This window comes from Podarcis raffonei, chromosome 11 (genome assembly GCF_027172205.1).
Source record: "Podarcis raffonei isolate rPodRaf1 chromosome 11, rPodRaf1.pri, whole genome shotgun sequence".
Lineage (NCBI taxonomy): Eukaryota > Metazoa > Chordata > Lepidosauria > Squamata > Lacertidae > Podarcis > Podarcis raffonei.
In genome coordinates, this window is record NC_070612.1 from 15,370,711 (window position 1) to 15,383,814 (window position 13,104).

General features: G+C 45.0%; 1 protein-coding gene and 1 long non-coding RNA gene across 14 annotated transcripts in view; both read left to right on the forward strand.

Moving 5' to 3' along the window:
* The window catches only part of LOC128423537 (uncharacterized), a 74,619-nt gene that overhangs the window by 32,131 nt on the left and 29,384 nt on the right, over positions 1-13,104 (forward strand). The gene's annotated exons all lie outside the window — the stretch shown is intronic.
* The window catches only part of ZNF532 (zinc finger protein 532), a 49,650-nt gene that overhangs the window by 13,497 nt on the left and 23,049 nt on the right, over positions 1-13,104 (forward strand). For 12 of the 13 annotated variants that reach the window (XM_053408796.1, XM_053408795.1, XM_053408802.1 and 9 more), the window contains one exon: positions 7,768-10,134. In XM_053408796.1, coding sequence (XP_053264771.1) covers positions 7,795-10,134 — 2,340 coding nt within the window. In that variant the 5' untranslated portion in view covers positions 7,768-7,794. Of the gene's footprint in view, positions 1-1,990; positions 2,128-7,767; positions 10,135-13,104 lie in introns of those variants that run through there. The other variant, XM_053408806.1, reaches the window with a different exon arrangement.

Genomic DNA, 13,104 nt, shown 5'->3' on the forward strand with positions numbered 1-13,104 from the left:
ACTTTAGGATCTGGAGATGCTTACTAAACCAAGTTCCATTGAGGGCCTAGTGATAGGAATCATTATTCGGTCCATGTTCTGATGCAGGAGTTTCCCAGGGGTCTCTGGAGCGTCTCATTGGGGACTTTTGGATCTAGTTCCAGAGTTAAGTGTCTTGCTTCATGCCCAACACATGCAGAGAGCAGCTGTTACATGCAAGTAAGAAATAGATATTTGTTCAGGCAAATAATGGTGCAGGTTTGGCACAGACACAGAGTTTGGGAGTCATGATTCAGGAATCACACAAGATATTCAGAACTGGACGGAAGCAACGAAGATGTCTCAACAGCTTCCATGACTTGCTCACCAAGCTTTTAAAGACAAGGCATGGCGTGCTCACTCAAGAGACTCGCTCAGTTTGCAAGGATGTCAGGGTTGCAAAGTGTGTGCTTCAGAAGTGAGTCCCGATTGCAGAAATGGCACCTGGTTCTAGTCAGCAATGCTACACCCTTTTGTTCGGGCTCCTAATCAGTTGATGACACTTCCTGAGTTACCTTCTCTCTGGGTTGCCTACAGGCTTAGCCTCCACTGAGACTTTCCTCTCTGTAGGGGAGAGGAGTGATCATCCCTGCTCCCCTTTCCAAAGTGGCTGAAGTTGAGGCACAATGAGCAGAGCCCCTCTTCCCATCAAATGCCCCACCCTCTGTTTCTCCCCACTACTGCCCTTGTGTCGGGGCCTGCAAACCCAGGAATGATAGTCGTGTCCAAGAGGGACTCCTGCAAAGTAGCCTCTGCCCTGATCCACTGTCCCTCTTTACACTGTCTCTTTGGGAATAAAGACAGCTTCATCCTTTGAAGCAGAGTCTACAAGGCCAGCAGGAGATTAGGACAAGGGTTAACCACGTTGCATCCTGGAATTTCAGGGGAGGCAGGAAATGATGTAGACACAGGCCAAGTGAGTGTCTGGTTGCAATCTGTCGAGGGTGATCATAAGCAGTTGTGTATATAAAGCTCTGCCTCACAGCTGGCTTTCGTAATTCTGTTCCTGAGGGAGAAGGTGGAGCTGGTCCAAGAAGGTTTGCAACAGACTTTGCTCCTATTCTTTCTCTCTGCGCAAGTTTGCGATTTGATCATCCTCAAGGGCGATTTCGAAAAGCATAGTTAAGGGGCATTGAGAAGACGCCAAAAAGAATTGGGTTAAAGAGGCAGCCCTCTTTTCCAAGCTGTGTTTTGTTTGATGGACTTGAATCCATCAAACTACACAGTGCAGTGCAAACACCGCAGTTTCCCAAATGAATTAGCCAGACTGTCAGCACTGGGCTGTTGGCAACAAACATAAGCAAATCTGGATTCCTAGGTAGATGGTCTCTCTATAGGATTGGACGGTGGTGTCCCCAGAATCTGCCAAGTGTGATTTGTCAAGAAGCCAGAATCTTAAATGCCTGCAGGGTTGAAGCATTGAGCAGAGGCTACAGTTGCATCATACAGAAACCAGGAAAAGAGACGCAAGGTTGAGGGCTAAACAACATGTGGCATTTATTTTATGAACGCGGTAAACATGCATTTTCTCTCTCTTGAATGTAAATGGCAGCTATAGGCTGAGGAACACCTGGGCCTGTGTTGGAACTGTTTGTCACCTTACTCTGTAATGCTGTTGAAAATCCCTACTCAAACCCCTCCATCTGAATGCTCCCATCGCTTCCTGGAGCATTTTAACAGAGATGGTATATATGCATTGTACCACACTGCTTTAAATGGTTCTTCTTTTAAAAAAGAAAAAGGGAACTCTTGGACCACCCCATAAGTAATGCATTTTTGCTGTTGCCAGAGCGTGCATTGATAGATTCACCTTTGTTCTGATGTTCATGGGTCAGGGGAGGCAACTGATGCAGGCATGTTGACTCCAGAAATGAGAGCGAATGGCTTCCTTCTCCCATTCCTTGCATGCCAGAAGATTCCCAATTGGCCTTGACCTGCCCTCTGCATGTCTTTGACTGCAACTCCCAGCTGTGCTGGCAGCCAACGGATGGGTGTTGTAATCCGAAGCGTCTGTAGGCGTAAAGTTGGGAGAAGGCTGGCTTTGACCCGACTCCGATCTAGGTGCAATTTAAGATCCTTCCTCTTCCTCCTCATCGTTTAACACCACAGGTAGGTGTGTTCTGTAGTCACAACCCATTAGCAAACGTATTACCGGCTGCAGAGATGGGCAAATAGAGACTGAAGAGAAAAGGAGGGAAATGCTAGTTAAATGCTCGCTTTTATCGTTTTCATAAAATATGCATTTGTGTGATATCAGCTCTGGCTGGCTTGTGGTTTTGGAGGAGAGCAGTGGTACTTCTGTAAGGTGGTGAAAAGGGATGAGTGTTCGATAAAATCCATTTCCCCCTTCCCTGCCCCCTGCTGCCTCCCCCAAAACTATATGGGCTGATTTACACAGCTCCCATGACCTCATGTCAGGAAGTGAGCTGAATCAATCCGGGTTGAGTTACTGAGCTTGATTGTTTTCAGTGATTCACCAAGAAATCAAATTCAAGATGGCCAGGAGGGGTGGAGTGGGGTGGAATCACCAGGATATGTTTTCCTGGTACATGCAGCTTCCCCCTGAACTTGGAACTTCCTGACCTGTACTTCTTTTAATTCCTCTTTTAACTATTCTACACACTGTTTAACCGTCTTTCTTTCATTGCGATTTTCTCTCCATTGCAATTTTACTTATTAAATTTATGTCTTGCTCTTTTTCCCAAAGGAGCCCAGTGACAAAACATTAACAACAAACATCTTAAAGATAATTCCAGTACAGATACAGTCCTGGGAAAGATCTCGGCTTAAAAGTCTTGATGAAGTTTTAATTATGGACGCTTTTAACGTTTTGGTGGAATTGTTTTATTGTGTATTTTGATTATAGATTATACACCTGCTTGTGGGGTAGAAGAGCTGCAAAAAAAATCTCACATCTGGCAACCAGTGCGCCCCTTTGGCTTCAGATAGTACATGGGTAGAGGAGTCTAAGAAGCCTGGGACACAAGTTTTTCATGGCCCTCTAGTGGCTATGCTGGCTCTTTTACCAGAATTAATGTATCTGGAAATGTTTACTCAATTCTGACCAAACTAAGCCTCCTAATGTATATTATGCTCTAGGAAGTTAAGTTTAGTCAGAATCGAGTGAAATATATTGACATTATTTTCAGTTCCTCCTACCCCACTATGACAGCTTCCTAGGTTCCTATATACAGTCATACAGCCACTTTAGGTTGCGTTTTTTCGGGTTGCGGACCACTGAAACCCAGAAATACTGGAACGGGTTACTTCCGGGTTTCAGCAGTCACACATGCGCAGAAGCATTAAATCTCGCTATGTTCAGAAGCGCCGAATCGCAACGTGCGCAGATGTGGGTTGCGAACACTGCGGGTTGTGAACGTGCATCCCGCACAGATCACGTTCGCAACCTGAGCGCCCACTGTACTGTATTGTGTTTTCTTTTTGGATGCTACAGTTGTCAGAGGGCCCAGAAGGCAGAATTCCCTGAACCCTGTGTTCCTGGGTTTTTAAATCTCTTTCCTTGGAGAAATCTAGGACTGCCCACAACTAGGGACAATTGAAATGTTGCTTACTTCCAGCCAAAGGGTGTGATTTTTAAAAAGCTCCATACCGTGTACAGCGTTCCAACTCCATGCGATTTTTGGCATTTGCCTAGTCCCATGCTTTAATTATTTAGCTAACTCTTCAGGGCTTTCATCCTTGAATTATCTTGGAATCTGTGGAGCAACACTTTTAATAGAATTTGAATTTGGGGTTGTTGTTTTAAAATAAAAAATAAAATAAAAACCCCTCCAGGAATGGCTAGCTTGTGGCTGCTTAAAAGGATATTATTTCATAGAGGAGTTTTTTTTAAAAAAGAAAAAAATATATTTTGTGCATCTTATACTGAGTTTGTGCTTCAGCAAATGTAATTATGATAATCTAGCTTTTGCAATAATCTCTGAAGAAGATAAGATGCATATCCATTTGCAGCAACTCAGCTGAACGAAATCTTTTCACTATTTCAAGATTAGTGACTGGTCTCAGCAGTTTGCCTAATTTAAAGGCAATAAATAAGAACCCATGAACTTTTGGAAGAAAGTGCCTTGGTTTGGCGAGGTTTGTATTGGAAAGATTTAGAAATTGGATATAGGGATAATAAGTGGATAAAAAGTGACTTGTTCGCTGTTAACAGGGCTTTTGAGTCATTGGTTTGTGAATGCTAGTGATCCCAGCATTTTATTTTGCCATGTGAATTATGACTTAAGGCAATCTGAATGCCTTTGGTATTCAGCTTATTTTACTACATACTTATGATAGATATAAAGGGACACGGGTGGCGCTGTGGGTAAAACCTCAGTGCCTAGGACTTGCTGATCATAAGGTCGGCGGTTCGAATCCCCGCGACGGGGTGAGCTCCCGTCGTTCGGTCCCAGCTCCTGCCCACCTAGCAGTTCGAAAGCACCCCTAAGTGCAAGTAGATAAATAGGTACCACTTTATAGCAGGAAAGTAAACGGCGTTTCCGTGTGCGGAACTGGTGCTGGCTCGCCAGTTGCAGCTTCGTCACGCTGGCCACGTGACCCAGAAGTGTCTTCGGACGGTGCCGGCACCCGGCCTCTTGAGCGAGATGAGCGCGCAACCCTAGAGTCAGTCACGACTGGCCCGTACGGGCAGGGGTACCTTTACCTTTACCTTTATGATAGATATAAAGAGATTTCATAACTGGGTTTTTTTTGTTTTTTTTTGCTTCATACTAGCCTCCTTGTGATGTTTCAGCTGTATCAAAAGTGACTTTAGTGCATTCTCAGTCGGTTTTCGGTTCGGTATTGGATCACTGCATTAGGTCGATACAGAGGTGCTGTGAAATTAACACTGTAGGCCCAAACTGGAATTAGAATTACATTCTGTGCCTCCGCATTTCTAGAGTTGTTGAATTGCCTCCAGCGATGACTTCCTGTTGGGTTTTGGTTTCTGTGCTTTTACTAGCTCTCAATTAAATCCTCTTGATTTCTCGTGTATATTTTGGGGCTATTGTGGGCATATTAGCACAGTAGTACAGAGATGATGTACCTGGGCATCCGTAAGAGAGTTCTTAACACTCTTTGCACCCTGGCACTCCCAGGGGGTCAATAGGAAGACCGATTCAACTGGGATCTGTATCACTAGGATTAAATTCAGCCTTGAATAGCCAAATGGATGGTTAGCTGCCAGCTCCTGCTGAATATGGAAAAGTAGGACTCTTGTGTAAAGGTCCAAGGCACCGATGTGGAATGACAGATACTATAGGTCAGGTATGGGGAGATAGTTATCTCTCCCACCCTTCATGGGCCAAGCTTGAAAAGTGGGCAGAGCTGCCTACCTGTCAGTCACAGTGACATGCCCTAGAGCAGGCATATCCAACTCCCAAGAGACTATAATCTACTCCCAGTATAAAAAAACTGACAGTGATCTACCCCTTGTCATTGGAGGGAGCATGCATGGAGTGGGTGGATTGCCCAGTTATTGAGCTTTTGGGGGGAGGATTCCACAGAGTTTTTTAGCTCCCGCCCATAACTTTTTGTACATGATAAGGACCCCGTGATATACCAGGATCAGCTGGGGATCTACCGGTAGATCATGATCTACTGGTTGGACATCCCTGCCCTAGAGGCCTGAGATTTGGAGAGCAAATGGCAGTTAACATGCCCACTCTGTAAATCTTGCCTTTGGTTGACTGCTTCCAGACATGCCGCTATCCATGAACAGGAAGCTAGCCCGTTCATAAGCTCGGTGTTGGTGCATGCAGCTCATAGCTGTCAACTTTTCCCTTTTCTTGCGAGGAATCCTATTCGGAATAAGAGAATTTCCCTTTAAAAAAGGGAAACGTTGACAGCTATGATGCAGCTTGAGTAGTCCTTGCTTTGCTCTCCCTTCCTAGAAGGGAAGCCAAGAACAGACCTTGGTTTCCAATCATGGTTTGCCTTGAGAAGAGCAAACTACAAACACTGGTTTGCACATAACACTGTGGTTTGTTTCCCCTTTATAAGAAAGGAGCAAAGGGCAAGGTGCTTGAGCTGTGTGCATAACCATCGTTTATGGCCACCGTTACGTGTGAATGAAGCCACTGGCGACTTGGGCTGCTGGTTCTGAAACACAGTTTTGGAGGTACATGGAAGACTTTCCTGGGTATTTCCACCCTGTAGGCTATCACGTTTTTATATTCCACTATAATTTTTTGGCTATCCATCAAGAAGGAGCAGCAAGGGGAAGATTTGGTACTTCTGTGAAACCCTTTCCACCCCTTTTTCTTGTAGGCAGAAAGCCTGACCCTCTGTGAAAGAATTCCTGGCTGTTCTTGAAGACGTATGTCTATTCAGTCATGTTTCCTTCTGTGTTCAGAACTGAAAATCGAATACATTTTTTTATATTAAGTGTTGCCCATCATTCTTTGTTTTTTTCCTGATCAAGAGTTTTCCTCTTGAATTTTTCTCTTGCACGAGTTGTCATTTATCTGGAGACCTGTGGGTGTGTCCCTTCTGTTAAAATTCACATTCCCCCTAGCCCTGTGGAGGGTCTCTGCTTTGAGACTATCCACCTGCAAAGTGGGGGGGGGGAGAGAAGCAGTTTCCCCAGTAAATATCAAATCCCTCCCCCAATCTACAACATTCTAACTTTACATTACCTGGATATTAAACTGATCCCCACATATTACCAGATTCAGAATTGTGTCTCATCACCAGACCATCACAAAGCTAGAACTAAGCAAAAGGGTGCTTCGTATCTGTAATGAAATTAACAAAATCTAGAATGAATAATATTTTCACAAACCTAAATAAGATTGTATAAAAGTGTCAACACACCTCAAATATTGACTCTTCCTATCAAAGAGGCAGCATTAAATCAGTGTGTATGGTGCTGGGCAGAAACAGCTTTTTTTAGCATAGAGAAGATAGGCTGCTCATGTTCCACTAGAACTTTAATGATGCCATATATGCTCTAAACTCGGTGGAAAATGTGAATGGAATGTTTTGATGGAACTCCATAACATTTTCTTGACGCTCTGTGCCTGTTCTCTTCCATGCTACGTCCAGTACTGCTATGATAACTGAGATACTGATCTTTTGTGGATGAAATGCCCTGGAGTTTTGGTAAATAACTAGCACTGACATACTTTGCTCGCCTCTTATCCCTGTTATTGAATTTATATACCACCCTATACCCAGAGGTCTCAGGGCAGCTCACATAAAAATATCACAGTATATAAAATAAAAATAAAAGCAATAACCCAATAATACCCCTCCCCAAAGAACCACATTTTAAAAGGGTATGGGATGTTAATCAGGTCAACCAAAGGCCTGATTAAAAAGGAAAGTTTTTGCCTGGTGCCTAAAGGTGTGTAATGAAGGCGCCAGGCGGACTTCCCTGAGGAGAGCATTCCACAGACAGGGAGCCACTGCAGAGAAGGCCCATTCTCACGTTGCCGCCCTCCGGACCTCTCAAGGAGGCGGCACATGAAGGAGGGCCTCAGAAGATGATCTCAGGGTCTGGGTAGGTTCATATGGAAAGAGGCAGTCCTTGATAAGAAAGGTTTCCCTTGCAATTTGCTTAAAAAGCAAAATTGTTTCCTTACTTGCAAGTCCTCAAAGTAATTAGAAATCCTTCAGAAAGTTTGTGTAAGTTTCTTGGCAGAACGAAACAACTTTAGTGGGCTTCATTTTCCACTGGTGTGGGTATTTTTTGCATGTTAAAAATCACAGTACTGATAGGAAACATTTCTATTCATTTTGTAGATTTGCTTCTAAGCCATTAACGTGACCATGGGAGATATGAAGACCCCGGACTTTGACGACCTCCTTGCGGCATTTGACATCCCAGATATGGTTGACCCTAAAGCTGCTATTGAGTCAGGACACGATGACCACGAAAGCCACATCAAGCAGAATGTGCATGCCGATGACGATTCTCACGCACCATCGTCGTCTGATGTTGGCGTCAGCGTCATTGTGAAAAACGTGCGGACGATTGATTCCTCTGAAGGAGCGGAGAAGGAAGGTCACCCCTCTACAGGCAATGGCTTGCATAATGGGTTTTTAACTGTTTCGACTCTAGATGGTTACAATAAAGAAGACTGCAAATCTCACAAAGACGAGGGCTCTGTTTCTGAGACAACACTGAAAGAATCTACCTTCAACCAATTTAGCCCTATCTCAAGTGCTGAAGAATTCGACGACGATGAAAAAATTGAGGTGGATGACCCCCCTGATAAGGAAGAGATGCGTGGGAGCTTCAGAGCAAACGTACTGACGGGGTCCGTCTCCCAGCAGGATTATGAGAAATTAAAGGTACTTGGAGGGGAAAACCTGATGAAACCTGGAATTGCAGGTTCCGGTAATGCCGATAAAAATAAACTTGTTAAAAGAGACTCAGAAACAAACTCTACGCCTTTGGGTATGTACGAACCCTTTAAAGCGAGAAAAACAGATGATAAGCTACACAAAGAAAATCCCGAAAAGGTACATGAAAACCGGGTACTTGATGGAAAAATAGGCACCGAGAAAGCGGAAGCAAACCTCACCAGTGTTTCACAGTCGAAAGCAAAGTCATCAGCAAAACTCTCCTCGTGTATTGCTGCCATTGCGGCACTTAGCGCTAAAAAAGCAGCAACAGACCCTGTGAAAGACCCACAGTCTACTTCAAGAGAGCCGTCTCCCTTGCCAAAAGATATGAATGAAAGCCCTAGGGCCATTGACAAATCACCTGAACCTCAGAGTCTCATTGACTGTGCTAAGAAACCCTCCGTTAAGCAACCTGACAGTCCCCGGAGCGTATCGAGCGAAAACAGCAGCAAAGGGTCTCCACCGTCACCCGCAGGCTCGACACCAGCAATCCCGAAAGTCCGCATCAAAACCATCAAGACATCGTCTGGCGAAATCAAGAGGACGGTTACGAGAGTGTTGCCAGAAGTTGATTTGGACGGCAGCCGCAAAGCAGAACAAACGGCTTCCATGGTGGCGTCCATGACTTCGCTGCTCTCCTCCCCGACTTCCGCCGCAGTCCTTTCTTCTCCCCCTCGGGCACCCCTTCAGCCGACGGTCGTCACCAACGCCGTTGCGTCCGCAGAACTCGCCCCGAAGCAGGTCACCATTAAACCCGTGGCTACTGCTTTCCTTCCGGTGTCGGCTGTGAAGACAGCAGGATCCCAAGTTATCAACCTGAAGCTCGCAAACAACACGACGGTGAAAGCCACCGTGATATCTGCTGCTTCAGTGCAGAGTGCCAGCAGTGCCATTATCAAAGCTGCCAACGCCATACAGCAGCAGACTGTGGTGGTGCCAGCGTCCAGCCTTGCCAGCGCAAAACTCGTGCCAAAGACAGTCCATCTTGCCAACCTTAACCTACTGCCTCAAAGCGCTCAGGCCACCTCCGAACTCCGCCAGGTGCTCACCAAACCTCAGCAGCAGATCAAGCAGGCAATAATCTCTGCGGCGGCTTCGCAGCCTTCGAAGAAGGTGTCCCGGGTCCAGGTGGTGTCGTCTTTGCAGAGCTCCGTGGTCGAGGCTTTCAACAAGGTGCTCAGCAGTGTTAACCCCGTCCCTGTTTACATCCCGAACCTCAGCCCCCCCGCCAACGCCGGCATCGCTTTGCCCCCGCGTGGCTACAAGTGTTTGGAGTGTGGAGACTCCTTTGCCCTTGAAAGGAGCCTGACGCAGCACTACGACCGGAGGAGCGTGCGGATCGAGGTCACCTGCAACCACTGCACCAAGAACCTTGTTTTCTACAACAAGTGCAGCCTCCTCTCTCACGCCCGCGGGCATAAGGAGAAAGGGGTGGTGATGCAGTGCTCCCACTTGATTTTGAAACCCGTCCCGGCGGATCAAATGATAGCTTCTCCGACAAGCAATAGTTCTGTCGCCTCGTCCGTCCTTCAGAGTTCTATCGGGATGGGCGCCCATACTGTTGCCAAGATACAGTCCAACATCACCGGAGCAGTCATCTCGGCTCCTGCAAGCACACCTGTCCCTCCGGCCATGCCCCTGGACGAAGACTCGCCAAAGCTATGCCGGCATAGCTTGAAGTGTCTGGAGTGCAACGAAGTTTTCCAGGACGAGACGTCTCTAGCAACGCACTTCCAGCAGGCTGCAGACTCAAGCGGACAAGTACAGTATCTTATATTTAAATTCCAATGTTCCTGGTACTATGCAAAGGAGATTGAGATGTGCTTCCCCTCCCTCTCCCCTTTATAAATGTGTGTTTTCCTTGGCATCCTTTTTTCTGGTCATAACTTTTATTTTTTAAGTGGCAAAAGATTGAGAAAAGTAAATTTAAAGTGGGAGGGAAGCAAAAAACGGCTTTTTGAGAAGAAAAGTGCTCATAGGAATTCCTAAGTAGTCCTTAAGCTACTTAAACATAATAACGAGGCAAAGTATTTCAACTGTTAAGTGTTCCATAGCCTGGCGCCTTCAGAAGTTGTTGGACTATAACTCCCATCAGCTCCAGCCAGCATAGCCTGTGGTGGGATAGGAGTTATAGTTCAAATTTGGAAGGTACCAAGTTGCGGGAGACTGCTATGAAACAGTTTTCTGCATGCTGGTGGAGAGATTCAAATTTCAAGGGTTCTGGTTAAATGCTCAACTGTGAAGGAGGCCATTGAGGTTACTGGTGTGTTACTTTTCTGGGGTCTGGAAGTAGCATGGTTCCTGATAGAGAACTTTCAGTCCATATGTCTTTCTGCATGTAGCACTCTCATACAGACTTTGTTTTTCTAGTGGTGAGTGTGCATGTGCACGGACATGCGCACACACATGTTCTGTATCTATCCTGATCTGCTCCAGAAATAATTTGGAGGCATCTAGAAAAGACTCCAGATTTTGTTGGGTTTAATCAGTCCCCCCCACCCCCGAAATCTGCATTTTCCAAATTTAATTAATTTGCATTTTCCAAAATGGTATCAGAAACAAAACACAGTTATCCAAATTTTGCATTTTGGTTCTTCAGCCAAGTTATGTATATAAAAAATGCATAAACTAGGCTAAAATGTGCCTAAGATGTGCAGATAGATAGATGATAGATGATGATAGATAGATAGAAAGATAGATAGATAGAACCTATAAAATGCATTATATTTGCAAATTGCTTTGCAAAAATCATGTGTCACATAGAATTGTATACAGAAATATGGCTATTAAGTGGAATTCACACTAAGATGCTGGACATATGTGTATATATATGTGTGCATATATACACAAAGAGAGAGACAGACATTTTGCAAACTGATGTGGAGAAAATTAGGACTGGAAAATGAGAAAGTGAAATCGAAAGGTTCATGTACATCCTTATGTACAATGGATTTTGTTGAATTGCTACCCTTTTAATAATTTGCCAGTTGACAGACACAATCTTTGCTTTGTCCCATCGTCCCCCCCCCCCGTAATTAAATTTCCTGCATGAAGTTTCCTTACCATATTGGGCGCTTGCCTTCTGAGCTTTGTTAATGTGTGACGGCCATGGAAAGACATGCCTACCATGGTTTGCAAGCCTGTGCCAAAAATACTGCTGAAAAGTGGTGATTAATAGGTCTCATTTTCTGCTCCATTGTAGCCTGTGTGCTTAATACTGCTTTTCATATACAGTCAAACCTCGGTTGTCAAACGTAATCTGTTCCGGAAGCCTGTTCGGCTTCCGAAACGTTCAACAACTGAATCGCGCCTTCTGATTGGTTGCAAGAGTTTCCTGCACTCAGTGGAAGCTGCATTAGATGTTCGGCTTCCGAAAAATGTTCTAAAAAACCGGAGCATTTACTTCCGGGTCTTCTGCATTTGGGAGCTGAAACATTCCAAAATGGAGCCGTTTGGGAGCCGAGGTTTGATTGTACTTACTGACCGTTAAAGATTTATCGTTCTTCCCCGGTGGCGGTCTGTGTATTTTACTGCAGCTGCAAAGATACATAGTGAAGTATCAAAGTAAAGCACAGGCTTGGTCTTTCCCCAAAAATATAGTTTTGCAAAAACTAAATCAAAAGGTTAGGAAGTTTTTTTAAAAAAGAACCAATCCAGCTAAAACAGGCCAGCTATCACCATACTTTTCGCTCTATAAGACGCACCAGACCATAAGACGCACCTAGTTTTTAGAGGAGGAAAACAAGAAAAAAAATATTCTGTATCCCAGAAGCCAGAACAGTAAGAGGGATCGCTGCGCCGCGAAAACAACGATCTCTCTTTCTGTTCTGGCTTCTGGGATAGCTGCGCAGCCTGCATTCGCGCCATAAGACGCACACACATTTCCGCTTACTTTTTAGGAGGGAAAAAGTGCATCTTATTGAGTGAAAAATACGGTACATATTAATATCTAAGTCCTTCCTAAGCATTGGTCGAGCTGTGATGCCATGGAATTTTGACAAACATTTTAACTGCTCAAGTAAAACTTAGAAGAAAGAAGCCTTGGGGCAGAAAAGGCTGTATACTGTTTGATAGAAGAGGCGCAGAGAGTTTAGATGTGTGAGCCAGCGTGAACTTCTGGTGTCCTGTTTCTGCTCATGAGTATTCGCTCCCCTTTCTGGTGTGGGGCAAAATGAAACGAAATTCTCTTAGGGATAGTTCCTCAGTATTCCCTCTTGTGCTGTTGGGTGTGGAGAGGCAAAGAGAGCTGCCTTCAAGACAAGCTGAATAGGATGAACCTGCCTGCACATTTTTCGCAGTATAACATGGTTATCTGCAGAGTGGAGCAGCCCGTTGCTTGGGCAGCCATGCCAAACTCTGCGCATATGATCCTTTAGGGCTGATTCCACTCTTCAGGTACATGTCTGTGACGGATATTACAGCCAATAAGACCTTGCTGGCACCCTCTGTCAAAACGGTTAAAAAGCTTCCAAATCTTGCCATTTCTTCTAGTGTCCTTTATAAAACAACACAGTCCCTCTCAACATGTGTGCAACTTGACCCAACGTTTATCTCCCAGCCCTATAGTTATTCTACTCTTCCTCCTCTCTCTGCGAGGGATGGCATCTCTAAGGAAACCTTTAGGATCTTGGCCTAATAAGAGAAATGAGGAGTGAAACCTAAAGAATGGCACCAAGACACACACAGTTTCAGTACAGTGGTACCTCTGGATACAAACGGGATCCGTTCCGG